The sequence below is a fragment of the Hyperoodon ampullatus genome (assembly GCF_949752795.1).
Source record: "Hyperoodon ampullatus genome assembly, chromosome: 7".
NCBI classification, from domain to species: domain Eukaryota; kingdom Metazoa; phylum Chordata; class Mammalia; order Artiodactyla; family Ziphiidae; genus Hyperoodon; species Hyperoodon ampullatus.
The window spans coordinates 13,640,949-13,657,154 of NC_136920.1; the positions used below are offsets into that span (position 1 = coordinate 13,640,949).

Sequence of the window (16,206 nt, forward strand, 5' to 3'; positions counted from 1 at the left end):
TTCTGGGTAGAGAGCACGTGAGCCAGATCCATGCAAGGCACACCTGGCAAGGAGGGGCAGCTATTCTCTAGGGAAAGCTGAGGTAGGCTTTTGGATGGGGCCAAGACGGAGGGAAGGCACGGGCTCAAGGACACGGGTGGGGGCAGCCAGAGAGAGGAGAAGCCGGTCGGTCCAGCTGGGACTAAGGGCTCACCCTCCGAGCTTCACTCTGATACTTGACAGCCTTTTTGGTATCTGCCACGGCCCGCTCCACGAAGCCCACTGACTGGTCCATGTTGTTCTCAATACGATCAATCATGGCTCCCTTTCCGCGGATGCAAGAGGTGGGTCCAGCAGAAAGAGGGACGGGGAGAGGGAGGAGAGAAAGAGCGAGAGACGGCGCGCACGGTGGACTCTCTTCTCCGAAGGCAGCAGGAGAGGCTCACCTTCCGGGCCTGACCCTGGTACTTCACGGCTCTTTTTGTTTCCTCCCGAGCCTTCTCCACATGGTCCACCGTGTGCATGACATTCAACTCTATGTTATCTAACATCTCACCCTGCAAAGGACAGACACTAGTCACACCCAGGAAACCCACCCCAGGACAGTCCTAGCTCACATGAGAAAGGGGTTCTCTTTCTTTTCAGCACCAAGAAGAGCATCTGGAAACTTTAACATGCAGCCTTCTGTGGGGCAAACTTGCACAACTTCCCCGTGATTACCTGTGGTTCCCCAGGCCTTGGTGGCTGTCACTCATTCCAGAAACATTCACTCAGTTACTCCTCTGTGACAAGCACTGCACTGGGCACCTGGAGCACACTGTCTAGATGGCTGGAATATTCTGAAGGATCCTGCCACTTTTTTTTTTTAAGTATGTGAAGAGAGAAGCCAAGGTATTGGGTTGGCCAAAGAGTTCATTTGGGTTTTTCTATAACATCTCACGGAAAAACCCAAACCAACTTTTTGGCCAACCCAATACATCTATCTCATGTTCTTAGGGCATTGCCAGGATGCTGGCTTCTTCCTGGTGATTCAGACATGAACCAAGTTCATTCGGCCTGAACTGAGTTCATTCACTACTATAGAACAGTGCCCAGCACACAGCAGGTGCTCAATAAACAGCTGAGGTGGGAACAGTTGCTTTCTCTAAGGCACTCCCAGGTCCCATAAGTGACAGACATTGGTTTTACCTGAGTTATCTGGTTAAGAGACAGCAGCCTCTTAATAAGATTCCCAACCTTTGCCCAACTATTACTTCCTGACCAGAAGTTTGGTCTCTCCAATTGATTTCTGTGCATCTTAGGACAGGAATCCCCTTCACCCACCTAGACCTTCCTCAACCCAACCCATGGCGTTACGGCAGTCTCTACACAGAGAACAGAACTTACCATCACTTGAATCTCAAACCAGTTCCTCGGCAAGGCAGTGTGGGGAGAAAAAAGAAGAGTAGGGATGGAGGGGCAGGAGAAATGGTCTCAAAGGCCGCCAAGGGGGTGGAAGAAAGGCACCCGAGCCCAGAGCAGGGAACTGATGTCAAAACCAGCCAAGTGGTGCTCGGGCTTCAGTTAGGTTTCCTTCTACAAAGGAAGCAGTTTTCAATCCTCTCCAGGTGGCAGAGCCACTGGGAGTTCATGGTAATAGTGGCACCAAACCATGACACAGTGGGGAATTTAACTGCATCATAAGAACCAGGAGACATGTGACTATGTGACACTGATACCATATGCTGGGAACAGAGCCATCCATCCCTGAGCAGGCTTACCCGGGACAAAACAGACTGTCAAGCTAAGCACTGTGAGAGTTTCAAGTTTTTCTGTAAATATCACTTTGCTGTCCCTTCAATCCTCTTGTTGTCTGCTCTTGTTCCTTAGCAAAAACTGTCACCATTTGTGGAAAAACACACATACAGAAGAAAAATACAAAAACCTCTGTTAAATCTAACTTTTCACCATAAACTGGGGAAAAGGCCCCATGTTTTCAATGTCACCAGTGAAACAGTTCCTATCAGGAGATGGTTTTAAGGCATCACCATTAAGAACCCATATCTCTAATTTTAAAAAGACAACGATCCTGAGGCTGGAGGGAACCAGGTACTTGACAGAGCACATCAAGCCCCATATTAATTAGAAATGACTTCCAGGCCAAAGTAACAGGCATGAATGATGAGGCTGCAATTGCCCAAAACGTCAGCATCTACTACGCAAGTTCCCAGTGATTCTCCCACCCCACCCGGCTTTCCAGGAGTCCAGTCTCGCCCTTCTCAGGAAGCCCCGGGCTTCCTCTCCTCCCTGCCCACGCGGTACCCACTGTTACCTGGTTCTCCACCAGCATGGCGATGTCCACGAACATGTCATGAAGCTCCTTGATGCTGCTCTCCAGCCTCACGATGTCCTTGTGCCGTCCCTCGATCTCACTGAGGGCTTGCTTGGAAATCTGAGAGTCGATGATCTAGGCCAGGCCGCACAGAGACCAACCATGTGCCATCACGCCCGCCGCAGCCTCACCACACCCCGCCCGCCGCCCCGCCCTCCCTGCCTCTGCAGCCCAGCCCGCCCCCACCAGCACTCACCCCCGAGGTGAAGATGGCAGGGTTCCCACTCTCCAGCATCTCTTCCAGCTCCTCATCTGTTGTCTTTCTGCCGGCTTTATAACAAAAGGAGGAGAGCATCAAAGGTAAGACCAAAGCTCACCATTTCAAAAGTTCCCTGAAAATGGGAATACAGTAAGTCTACTCTAAAGACCATGGCCTTACGAGCCTCCTGACTCTCCTTTCTCTGCATTTCTCCCCTAATCCAGTCCATCCTCAACATTATCAGCAGTTACCTTCCTGAAGCCCACGTCTGATTACATTCCTTTCCAGCTCAGAATGTCTCCTGGCCCCCTTCACTGCACCAGGGAGTCCAAGGTCCTCAGGACGAGGGGCCGGTTCCCGGGTGAGCCCTCCATCTGCCTTAACCTCGCCCTGCTCCACCCAAACGCGCCCTGTTCCCAGGCCCTGGGCGGCCTCTCCCCGCTGAACACGAGTGCTTTGTTCCGCCTGTGCCCTTGTTCATTCGGTTCCTGCACTCAAAGCACTTTCCGCCCTGTGGGGCCCTGCAGTCCGGTTTCTGATTCCTAAAGGGCGTGGCTGTAGTAACTTCTTTATTCCTCATGGCAACTAGCACCATTCTCTGCTGTCAAACAGGCAGCAAAAGATGTCCTGAGCCCCAAGGAGTGCAGCTGTGTAGCAAGTGCTTCCTTCCATGGATGCAGAAATGCTGGTTCCCACGGCAATCAAACGACTCGGGCCTGGTAACTCCGAGCCATCTTTCAGCCTAAGACGCAACGTCCAGGATGCACCAGTGCTGTGAGGCCTGTCCTCAGCTTGGGCACCGAAGAGAAGGCAGAAGCCACCAGCGGGGCTGCTGCTCCCTCTCCCCGGGCCTCACGACGGGGGACGGACAAGCCCGTGGCAGGAAGGGTGAAGGGGCACAGGCCAAACTTCAAACACGCACTGATCTCGAGCTGCCGCTGGATTCGCCCTTTGCTGCGTTCACGGAAGTCCACCTGAGCCTCGTTGTATTTGGTCATCACCTCCACAAACTTCCGGGAGAGGACGGAGTGCTGTGGGAGCAAGGTCAGATGCTGTGAGCCCCCAGGAGGCGAGGGAGGGGAAGGTCCACAACTCTCATAGAACCCCAGCCCCGATGCAGCCTCATCTACAGCAGCACTGGTCCTGGAACAGAAGACCAGGGACAGCTCATGGTGGGAATGTAAACGGGTGCAGTCACTGGAAAACAGGATGGAGGTTTCTCAAAAAACTAAAAACAGAACTACCATATGACCCAACAATTCCACTCCTGGGTATATGTCAAAAAACTCCAAAACATTAATTTGCAAAGATACATGCACCCCAATGTTCACAGCAGCATTATTTACAACTGCCAAGCAACCTAAGTGTCCATCAACAGATGAATAGATAAAGAAAATGTGGTATAGATATCTTCAATGGAATACTACTCAGACATTAAAAAAAAGAATGAAATTTTGCCATTTGTAGCAACATGGATGGACTTAGGAGGCATAAGTGAAATAAGTCAGAGAAAGACAAATACTGTATGATATCACTTATATGTGGAATCTAAAAAATACAGCAAACTAGTGAATATAACAGAAAAGCAGCAGGCTCACAGATAAGGAGAATGAACTAGTGGTTACCAGTGGGGTGGGGAGGGCAATATAGGGGTGAGGGAGTGAGAAGTACAAACTATTGGGTGTAAGGCAGGCTCAAGGATGTACTGTACAACACGGGGAATACAGCCAACATTTGGTCATAACTGTAAATGGAAAGTAACCTTTCAAAATTGTATAAAAACGAAAACAGAACAAAACAAAAAACAAAGACCAGGTACAAGACTAGTTTTTTGGTTTCCTAACTTTACACCGTTGGAAAAGTCGGCTGACCTTTCCAAAGCATGTTTTCAGTACCTATTAACCTGTCTTGCTGAACTCCTATAGTAATTGTGAGGCCAAAGGAGATACCTTGTGAATCTCAGAGACCCTGTTTTCTAAAGCTGCCAGACTCCCTCCTACATCCAAAGATCCTAGGGTTGTTACTCAAACTGACCTCCCCAACTTTTCTTGCTTCTAACTCAGTGCCTTCAGTCAATGGCCCTGGTGCCTAAACTCCAATCTTTATCATTTGTTTTCCTTACCCACCTCTCAGCATCAAGCCCTACTGGTTTTTCCTTTGCAAAATTACCAATATCTATGCTTTTTTCAAACCAACTACCACCAGGCAAATTCAGACCGAAATCATTGCAAAACCCAACTAGAGACCCACCTGCCTCTTGCCTCTTTCCCACTCTGATCCAGTTTTCAAATGGTTCCCATATTATCCTCCTAACAAACTGCAACCCAAAGTAAATGCATACAGGCTACTCAGTCAGATCCAAACTCCCTGGACTGTAGCCAAAGGCCTCTGGAATATGGTGCTATGTTCTCTACCAAAAACTCAACGTCCACTATCCCATGACAAACTTTTTTCTCTAGACAGGCTGCTCTCTTCACGTCTGCCCCCTCACACCCACACCCACCCCCGCTGCTACCAACCCACCCAGGCACACACACACACCACTCCTGCCCCCATGCCTCTAAGGAGAACCTCTCCCCGAGCCTGTCCATGCTGGCATCTTGCCCACCAAGGCCCAGCCTCCTCTGGCCACCCCAGTTTTTCCCGAGATCGTCTGATGCTGGGAGCACATGCATTTGATCCGGTCTTCATACACGTTCTCCCATGGGTCTTATATCATAGTTTCCTTGTGCTACTTGAACATCGTGCCAGTTCAAGGACAAGGATCATATCTTTGATGACCACCAAACAGCCTGACTCCAAACTGGACAACTAATGACCAACAGTCTTCAGAGAGAAGACTTCAGTTTCCTCACCTATAAACCAAGGAGGCTCACTAAACCCTCAGCAGTGCGCTGGGAGCCTCAGGCACCTCCTTAGAGGACAGCGTGAGAGGGGCCACCAGTTGGACTCGGCCCTGTCCCCCACCTCAACCTGAGCAGCTCCCCTCCATCAGTTCCTCAAATTGAGTTCCAATCAGTGGTTGTTGGTTTTTTGTTTGTTTTTTGTTTTAAAGGCTCCACAGCTAGAAAAGGGAACCCCCCTACACTGTTGGTGGGAATGTATAAATTGGTGCAGCCACTATGGAGAACAGTATGAAGGTTCCTTAAAAAACTAAAAATAGGGTTACCATATGATCCAGCAATCCCACTCCCCAGCATATATCTGGAAAAGACAAAAACTCTAATTCGAAAAGATACATGCACCCCAACATTCATAGCAGCACTATTTACAATAGCCCAAGACATGGAAGCACCCTAAATGCCCATCAACAGAGGAATTGATAAAGAAGATGTGGTACATATATACAATGGAATACTACTCAGCCATAAAAAAGAATGAAATAATGCCATTTGCAGCAACATGGATGGACCTAGAGATTATCATACTAAGTGAAGTAAGTCAGACAGAGAAAGACAAACGTATCACTTATATGTGGAATCTAAAAAATAATACAAATGAATTTATTTACAAAACAGAAGCACAGACATGACTCACAGACATAGAAAACAAACTATGGTTACCAAAGGGGGAAGGGGGGAGAATAAATGAGGAATATGGGATTAACAGATACACACTACTATATATAAAATAGATAAACAACAAGGATTTACTGTATCACACAGGGAACTATATTCGATATCTTATAATAACCTATAATGCAAAAGAATCTGAAAAAGCAGCATATATATATATATATATATATATATATATATATATATATATGCAAAACCGAATTACTTTGCTGTACACCTAAAACCAACACAGTATTGTAAATCAACTATACTTCAGTAAAAATATTAAAAAGGGACTTCTCCGGTGGCACAGTGGTTAAGAATCCGCCTGCCAATGCGGGGGACATGGGTTCAAGCCCTGGTCCAGGAAGATCCCACACTCCGCAGAGCAACTAAGCCCGTGGGCCACAACTACTGAAGCCCGCGCACCTAGAGCCCGTGTTCCATAACAAGAGAAGCCACTGCAATGAGAAGCCCGTGCACCACAACGAAGAGTAGCCCCCGCTCGCCACAGCTAGAGAAAGCCCACATGCAGCAACAAAGACCCAACGCAGCTAAAAATAAATAAATTTATTAAAAAAAAATTTTTTTTAATTAAGAAGGCTCCACAGCTAAGAAAAAAAAATTAAAAGATTGGACTAGATGGTTGTTAGACCAGGGAAGATCTCACCTGGGATTTCCGAATCCGAAGGTCTGCTGACGACCGGACCTCGTCTTCTTCAATATGCCTCTCCATGCCTGGATGGGAGAGGAGGTTATTCTAGCAACGCATATGCTGCTCTCCTCCAAGAAACACACTGTGCAGTGCGGCCTCCTCTCTCTTTCTCACACACCCGGCCCAGGAGACATAACAGCAGGCAGGTCCAGTCTCAAAAGGTCAGCTCACACCTGAGCCACGTGACCTGCATTCCACGACCTTTACTACTGCCGGGTCTTCTTCCTTGGACACCTCTCAGCACAGTGGTTAACACCATGAGTCTCTGTCACTAAGAGACTCGGACTCAAATCCTTGCCCCTTAGTAGCCATGTAACTTTGGAAAAGCCACTTAACCTCTCGTAGTGTTCCTGTTCTCTCATCTGTAAAATGGAATGAACAGCAGTGCCCCCCTAGCAACACCAACGTGAAAATTAAATGAGAATGCACACAGAGGCCTTGGCACACGATCACGGCTACGACTGGAAGCTGCCACTAACGACTTCCACCTCCACCCGCATGAAAACAGGCAGTACAGTCTGTTTGGGGGGAAGAAATGATAAATGAGGCTGAGCAATGCTGCTTTCACTCTCAGACCAACAGCATGCACTCGTCACCAAGTACAGTGGGGCAAGAATGCAGATGATAGCCATGGAACTAAGGAACCTTCTGGGCGCCCAGAGGAACTGAATCTACGACAGTGGCTTCACTGAACAATGCCCGAAATTGAGGGGTGGGCATGGGGGTGATGGGAGGGTGATACCTGGTCCCCAAGAAATGTCTCCAGAGTCTATAATCCATCTGGCATCCATACATCACTAACATCACTGCTCAAATGTACGTAGGTGCTGGGGAAGGAAATGGGACCAGGAAGAGAAAAGTTGAGGGACTAAGCTAAAGGACCAAGTCACCCAAATATCCAATAGCTGAAAGCACACTTTCATTCCCATCTCCGAACTTCAATTCTGGACCCTCTCAACCACAGTCATGACCCGAGAGCAGGTAAACTGTCTGGGGCTATAATAGGTCATTCCAGGGACAGTGCCCAGACCACAAGCAGAGACGGCAAGGGTGGTGTCACTCCCGTCAGGAAGAGTTCCGGTCCAGAAGAGCTGGACCCCGGATGTGAGATGGATGGTGGGAGTGCTGCCCGCTCCCTTTGTTCCTTTCTTACTCTTCAGTTTGTTCCGGACGTTGTTGGCCCTTTTCTTGATCTCAGTCGTGAGCTGTTCCAGGTCATCCTTGGTTTCTGGGTAAACAAATGCAGGCAGAGTCAGTTAGAAGAGACTGAAAGCTTAGTCAGCTACAACAATCAACAGAGGAGGTGGGGAGCTTTCTCAGGTACCCACGGCCCAGAGCAGTATGTATCCTGGTGGGCTCTCAAGACATCTGTCATTAGAATCACAGAAAGCTTATTTTTAAAAGGCATTTTTTTCCTGGCATCCTACCCCAGAACTACAGAATAAAAACACCTCGTGGAAAAATAGAGGGTTACTGGGGAAGCATTTCAGGCAGAGGAAATAGCACAGGGGCAGTGGTGGGTGGGACAGAGATGAGGTATCTCAGCAGCTGTAAGAGCCATTGCCAGCCATGAGAGGGTCTAGCTGGGAAGGAGAGGAGAGTTTGGCTAAATGGGTTGGACCATGAAGAGAAGAGGTAACAGTAGCAGGGCAATGACCAGGAGAGGGTAGAGGAGGACGGGAGATGACACGGCGCATATGTTAGTGTAAGGTAATACACCACCACCCCCGCCCCGCTGCTCACAGAGGGAGGAAACCAGGGCCCAGCCCCAGTGGCCAAGGGTCACTGTTGGGTGATTCAGCCCCGAGTCAACACTCACTTGGCTCTGGAATGGGTGCAGACAGAATGATACTGTAGAGCTTCTTAGCTTCCTCCACGTGCTCTGAGATCTTGTCAATGTTGAGTCGAGTTTCCTCGATCTATAGTTAGAAAGATGATAGCCTCTGTCATCAAGAGGAAGAATATAGCCATGACTGAGATGAAAACAGAGCTCCCTGCCCACCTTCTGGGTTGGTGGAAGCAGATGGTGACAGGAAATGTCTTCTGAGGACCAGTGAGCCCAGTGAGTACCCTTCCCATAGTCAGAGAAACGAACGTAAACAGAGCAGTCATTGAAGACCCGTCCTCATCGCTCCCTGAGAGGAAGTACGTTTACTCACCTTGGATGGGAAGACCCCAGCCAGAGTTAGGAAGAGCCAGGACAACCCATGAGGAATAATCAGAGCGAAGGGTCAAGAAACCTTACCAGGCAGATCCCCAGCTCCTCCAAAAGTGGAGCAGCAGAACGTGAGGACAGGAGCGAGGGAAAAAGGAAAGAAAAAAAGGGAAAGGGAGAGAACAAACCTGGAGAGTGAGAAACACAGAGAGAAGAATGAGAGGAAGAGAAAGACAGAAACAGAGATGAAGAAGAGAGAAAGAGAGAGAGAGACGAAGCAATGACCATCTCAGGAGATGCTGAACTTCTCTTGGACATGTGTTCTGGGGAAACGCCTCTAACTAGCTGATTGCCTTAGACGATCAAGACCCAGGAGCTCAAGCCGTGGACCATTTCTGCCCATTTCTGAGGTTCCTAACTGTACAAGGTGTGTTATCAGAAAGTACTTCTAGCTGCGCCTCATTCCCAGATGGAACACCGTCCCAGGACGCTGCTGCCTGAGCATTTAAGTTCAGTCTTGGCTCCCTCTTCAAAGGCACCGGCTGTCCTGGCACCACGGCCTCTGCTGCGGTGCCAGTGCATATGCAGGGAGCAGCACATGCCAAAGAGACCTCAAAACCCACCACATCTACCTGCCTCACTTCCACAAAGAGGGGCACATCAACACGGCCACAGTCAACAAACAGAAATCTTGTAAAATGCCAAAGAGTAGGATCTTAACACCTGAGATACAACGAAAATACAACTCAATATGCAGCTTCCGGCAGCCCTTTCTTCTGGTGAATAATTCACTTAAAAAAAAAAAAAACCCTGATCACATCTCTCCAAACTACAAAGAAATAGCACTTGAGTTCTCTACCCCTCAAATTAGTATTTTTGACAGTGGAGCGGGGATTTGACCCTCTACAAATATGGGTTAGCCAAAAAGTTCCTTTGGGTTTTTCCCATAAGATGTTACAGAAAACTCGAATGAACTTTTTGGCCAACCCAATATATTGGCTTTGATGCATCATAGTTTGAGAATGGAATTACTTGCTTAAAGATACAGAATACACAAAACAAAACAAAAAACAAACAAACAGAAAAACCAAAAAGAAAGATACAGAATAAATTTTCAGTCTAATAATATATCAGAGTGTAAATACAAATACAAGTAGCTACCCAAACATTTGTGAAGCATTTTCACAGCTGGCAAAACAATCCATAGCATTCCATTCAGACCATTATTGAAATGAGGAAACTAAGGTTAAAGAGGTCAGAGGTCACAGGGTTGGTGGTAGGGACAGCACTCAAATGGTGCTCTCCAGGGTCCGACTGGGGTGCTTTTTCCATTAGAGCTAAGACAATGTTTCTGGCTTCTTCATACTGCTTCACTTTCAGCAGCATCCCAAGCCTACCCAGTTATCAAAAAGGCCTGTGTTATCACCTGTGAACGCTGGTGGCTCTAGGGGTGTAACCACCTCAGGCTCAGGGCCTCGGGGGACCCAGAAATTGCCACCTTACCCTTCCCTCTCTCTTCATCTCTCCCATCAAACACTGACTCCTCTTCCAACTCCTAAAGTGTCAGTGCATCACACCACATTTCCATGTCCATCACGTGACTGTCTTGCCAGAGCAATTACATTGTATAAAACAGGACTGAGAAAAAAGACTTTCTAGAATAACATGTCCTCGCCATTTTAAAATGAATTTTAACAACGGAACTAATCACCCTATTTTTAAGAAGCCAGAGGCCTAAGGTTTTGCATGTTCAACGGATTGGATGTCTTAGAAAATAGCTCCTGGAATATTATTTCATCAAGTGAAGAGCATCCTGACCCAAAGCTGGGTCAGTGGTAGGGAGACGAGGTAGGAAGTTTTTAGGATGAGACTGTTGGACCCCAAGCTTAGAGTCACTCCAGGCACTTGGAGACCAGATGGTAAACGGCTTATCTGGCCCGACAGACGGGAGCACTGGGCCTCGGGCTCCATCCTCAACCTGCCCGCAGAACTTTCCAGGTCAGGGTCCTCCACCCCCACCTCCAGTCATCCTCCACCCATGGCAGCTGCTCTCTTCCCTCTGTCCTCAACCACCTCACCATTTGGAGGTATTTCAGGGACTCTGATTTAGTAATCTAGTAATTTAGTCAGGTCACCAAATAACCTCAGAATCCCTTCAGGACTTTAGGATGGGCAACTGGCCGATCACAGAGCTTTTTTTTTTTTAAACTTTGTGTCTGTGTTTTTTCTTGGAAGTGTTAGTTTTTCTTGAAGGTGACTTTCTGAGTATTTCATGGTAGCAAGTAGACATGCAATTAATTTCCTTTTGTGCATTTGCCAGACAACCAAATATCGGGTCAGTGGGAACAGGGCTAGCAGGAAATCTGCCAGTGCTGATCTAAAAGCTCAAGTGCTATTTGTCTGTGTGTTTGTTTGGGGTTGTTTTAAATAGACTGACATTACCCTGCACAATAATATATTAAGAACTAAACCCGATTTAACATATACCTGTCCCAGAAACAAGGCCCTTCACTGGATGTCTGTGAAGTCACCCTCACTATCTCCTTTTTATGCACGAGAGCACTGCAGCTCAAAGAAATTGAGGAAGTCAGTCAAGCCCGTAACTGCAGAAAGAGGCAAAACCGAGGTTTGAACCAAGGCAACTGTTAAATCCAAACCCTGTCTCCTGAACCAGGTGAAGGTGCAAGAATCACCTACGGGAAGCTCTCTCTCTTCTCTCCCAGGTCCCGTGTGTATTCAGCCTGTGTCAGGTGAATGTGTGAGATCCACTCACCAGTTCTGTGAGACTGGCTCAATGGCCTTTGACTCACATCATGTGCCTTATTTCTTTGTTCTCCAACCAAGGCTCCCTGTAGAGAGCTTTTTACACAAGGAGTGCTCAAGCAACTCAGTCAAGTTGCTGACTGAGGGAACCAATCTGCAAGTTTTGTTTTTTTTTTTATCGCCATGCTAAATTTGCAGCTAATACATCCCCAATGCCCACTTACTGTTTGTTACTTTTTAAAATATATTTTTCAATGATTTATCAGTAATGGGGCAATCTAGAAAGCACAGCTTAAGAAAATAAGTTAGAATCATACCAGGTTCACATTCTGGCTCCACCCCTTAGCAGTTTTTTTGACCTTGAACAAGCCACTTACCCTCTCTGAGCCCCAGTTCTCTCATCTGTGAAATGAGGATTATCATATTTCCCACTTCCTAGAGTTTGTGTGGGCATTAAATGAGATAAGATATGTCAAAGGCTTAACACAAAGTACACGCTCAATAAACGTCAGATGGTGATAAAGACAAAAACAGCCAGCAACAACTGCACATTTATTGTGTGCCAGGTACTACACTGAGCCTTTACAAGCAATGTCTCATTTAATCCTCACAGCAGTGCTAATGTTAACAAAATGTTCTGTGATGTCAGTAGCCACCCAAGGAAATCCAGTAAGGACAGCAAGTCAACCACTCTTCACATTGGGTGTCTGCATCATGGAACCAACTACAATTACCACAGTATATAGGCTGCCCTCTGTATCCTCAAGTTCTGCATCCATGGATTCAACCAACCCCGGATCGAAAATACTCAGGGAAAAAAAAAAATTCCAGAATGTTCGAAAAAGCAAAACTCAAATTTACCACACTAGCAACTATTTAACATAGCATTTACATTGTATTTATAACTATTTACATAGCACTTACATTGTATTAGGTATCATAAGTAATCTAGAGATGATTTAAAGTATACAGGTGTGTGTAGATTATATGCAAATACTATACCATTTTATATGAGACTTGAGCATCCAGAGACTTGGTATCCATGGGGGTCCTGGAACCAATTCCCCCCACCCCCGCAGATACCGAGGAAGGACTGTACTAATCACCATCATCTAACTAAAAGGAGGGAGTTATTTTCAAGGCATGGATGGCGTCTTCCCTCTGGACCTAATTAGCCAGTGGAATCTAATCCAATGTAATGTAATGTAATCTAATCTAATCTAAAAGCAGAGAAAGTGCTACTTTGGAGACCGGCAGGTGCCGTGGGGTAAGGTATAAGGCTTTGTCTCTTCTACCTAAAATGTCTCTGCCTCCCCTAAATTCCCATGTGCCTTGTACCTCTAAGTTAGGCATTAAATCTTACATATTTATTTATTGAAAACTTATTATATGTCACCTTTTTAAGGTGACAAAAGTAATGGGGTTGTAAGGGTCAAATAAATGATTCCTGCTTTGCACAATTCATATACCTTTACTTTTCTCCAAAAATAGCAAAATCCAAAACAGTCCTTGTATTAGAAGTTCTCAGTGAAGTCCTCTTTGATTTGTTTGCTTCTTTGCTTTGGAAAACAAACATTGACAAGAAGGGACAGAGAAAGGTCTCAGTCAGCCAAGCAACAGAAATCAAGTCCCTCAAGGGGTTTTATCAAGACTGAGAGTAGTATTTCAACTCTCCTTTTATGAATGAAAAGAAACATATGATCTCAGAGTTATACTGACTGGTGAAAAGTAGTAGTCTTGGACAATCACCTCAAATCAATTAAGTGTATCTGGGCTTTGCATCACTCAAAGTAGGGTCAGGAAAATAAAAACCTATCTAGTTATTTTAACCGAAGTAATTGGGTGGTTTGGGTAGTTTTCCTCCCTCATAAAAGGACTCCTGAGCTTTTATAGCTGCCTACTAGAAAATACAGGGAATTCTTGACACAGAGATCCAAGAGCTGAGAAGCCAAACAGAGGATGGTGAGGCACTCTGGAAATGAGCAACAGCAGGTTGGAGGGACGAAGAAGGAAGGCAGGGTCACCAGGGCCCCTCTGATGGCAGCCAGACGATGGTGGAGTCAACCGGCAGAACAGGACCATGGAGGAGGGTCTATGGAGTGAAAGTTGAGGCCGTAGAGGAAATGCGTCTGGGAGGAAAACCGTAGCTTCATCCCCCGACCTTGACTTTTCCGCGGTGCCTCCCCTGGGTCAAACACCCCAAAAGCCAGTTGGCAAGGGAACCTGGGCAATGAGTACCTTGCAATACAGAGCAGAGTACAGGGAGGGCAGGGAACAGACCTGAAGGTAAACAGGCAAATGACCGGCAAGGGCTTCCTGCCTGCCTATGGAAAGAGCCCAGAAACGCAGAACCTACCAGCTCATCTAGTCATCCAAAGATGCTACTTCAAGAACGAGTTGGAGAGTACTTAACCTGCTAGATTCAACTTAATGCCTAGATTTCCAAGGTACATCCACTTTGAGGATCTTCGTTTTAACAGACATCACAAGATTGCTCATCTCTCAGTTCCGCTAACCAGCCACTGCTCCACCCGTCTTGTTCCCCTCAGACGCCTGGATCCCCATCACTATGCCAAGCACATGGTGTCCCTCAGTAGAAGTTTGTTCAATGGATAAATGAATGTAAGTAACTCCAGGGGTAAGCTTGCTTCATACACCACTGCCAGATTGCCTCATATACCTTTCTTAAGCACATCCAAGAAAGAAAACTTTATAATAGCATTTTCTGAAATCTATTCATTCATTTTGCTAACCGAAGTTACATGTCAGAAAGGGTTCTATGAAAAAAATAAGTGTTGAGATCGGTAAGTTAACCAGGTTTCTTTATTATAGGACTTCTTAGAATCTTTAATAAGTTCATGTGCATTTTCAATCTGCATGGGAGGAAAAGGGTATGAAGTGTTTCTCAAACATGTTTGATCACAGAAATCTTTCTGCATCTCATACTGCCATCCAAATAGCCATCCCCACCTGCCCCTGCCCTTTCTTGTTAACAGAACTCTGATTTTGTTTGGGCAGCAATGTTGCCAGCCCCAGAGGATGAATCATGATCGGTTCTATGGCAATCCTGACAATCCTGCCCCTTTGCTAAGTTCTCACTTTCCTGGTCTCCATTCTAGAAAAGAGTGGCCATGACCATGTGATCCACTGCTGGCCAAAGAGCCACAGGGGAAGTCAGTGTGGAGGATTTGGGTAGTTTTCCTCCCTGATCAAAGGATTTCTGAACTTTTCTAGCTGCCTGCTCTCTCACTACCTGTGATGCTGGTGTAGGATGATGGCATATGGAGCTGTGACTCTGGCGGTTTTAAAACATGGCACAAATTCTTCAATCTCCTCATTGAGAGGTGGTATCTATGTACTGCTCTCTTGAATCTGGCGGGCTTGTGACTGCTTTGACAACAGAGTACGATACAAGTGATGGGCTGTATGACTTCGGCAGCTACAATGCTTGTCTTGGAGGCCTAAGCCTCCTCCACCAAACCGATGACCCTGAGCTGGTCATGCTGAGGAGCCCGTGCCACAGAAAGAGGTCAAGTACAGGTGCTCCTTTGACTCACCCTACTTCAGGCACCAGATGCTTGAATTAAGAAGTCTCTGAGATTCCAGGGACTTCCCTGGTGGTCCAGTGGCTAAGACTCTGTGCTCCCAGTGCAGGGGGCCCGGGTGTGATCCCTGGTCAGGGAACTAGATCCCACATGCCGCAACTAAGAGCTGGCATGTTGCAACTAAGAGTCTGCAACCTGCAACTAAAAGATCCCACATGCTGCAACTAAGACTCAGCACAGCCAAATAAATAGATAAACAAATATTTAAAAAAAAAAAAAAGAAGTCTCTGAGATTCCAGACTCTAGCTATTCAAGGCCCCAGAAACTATGCAGCAAAAATAACCCACCTCCGAGAGCTCCCTGGTGGCGGAGTGGTTAAGAGACTCGGCACTTTCACTGCTGGGGCCCGTGTTCAATCTCTGGATGGGGAACTGAGAGATCCCACAAGTCACGAGGGCACAGCCCCCGCCCCACCCCCCAAAAAAAAACACCTTCACTGGGCCCTGTCTGAATTCCTAATCCACAGAATCCATCAGTATTACAGAGCAGTTGCTTTACCCCACTAACTGGTAAGGTGATTTGTTACATAGCAGGCAGACTCCATCTCTCAATCCTGCCCTCTCAGGCAGGTTCTGTTTCCTCTAAAACTCTGCACTCCCTGCCGACTGAACAAAGAGACCAAGGAAAATACAGACAACTGCAAATTGGACAAAAAAAATCTAAGGTTTATCATTTACTAGACCCTGGCTTTTTAACAGCCAAGGAGGCCTCAACACCCAAGGGTCAACTCTTTTCTATAATAACTGGGAGGCTGGAGAAACCATTTGAGTTTTACGGGGCAAAGCACATTTTGAAAACATCCTGATCTTGTGACTTCATCTGTACCTTGCAAATGCCTCTCTGACCAAGCTGTGATTCACACCAT

The 16,206-nt window shown here is 46.7% G+C and overlaps 1 protein-coding gene across 1 annotated transcript in view; it reads right to left on the reverse strand.

The window, feature by feature from the left end:
* STX3 (syntaxin 3) overlaps window positions 1–16,206 on the reverse strand; it is a gene marked incomplete at its 3' end in the record, with an annotated part of 36,862 nt that overhangs the window by 1,167 nt on the left and 19,489 nt on the right. The window contains exons 3-9 of the mRNA XM_079709409.1: window positions 8,638–8,737; window positions 7,972–8,046; window positions 6,774–6,841; window positions 3,472–3,580; window positions 2,547–2,620; window positions 2,291–2,425; window positions 426–536 (exon numbers count right to left, since the gene is read on the reverse strand). Coding sequence (XP_079565535.1) covers window positions 426–536; window positions 2,291–2,425; window positions 2,547–2,620; window positions 3,472–3,580; window positions 6,774–6,841; window positions 7,972–8,046; window positions 8,638–8,737 — 672 coding nt within the window. The remainder of the gene's footprint in view (window positions 1–425; window positions 537–2,290; window positions 2,426–2,546; window positions 2,621–3,471; window positions 3,581–6,773; window positions 6,842–7,971; window positions 8,047–8,637; window positions 8,738–16,206) is intronic.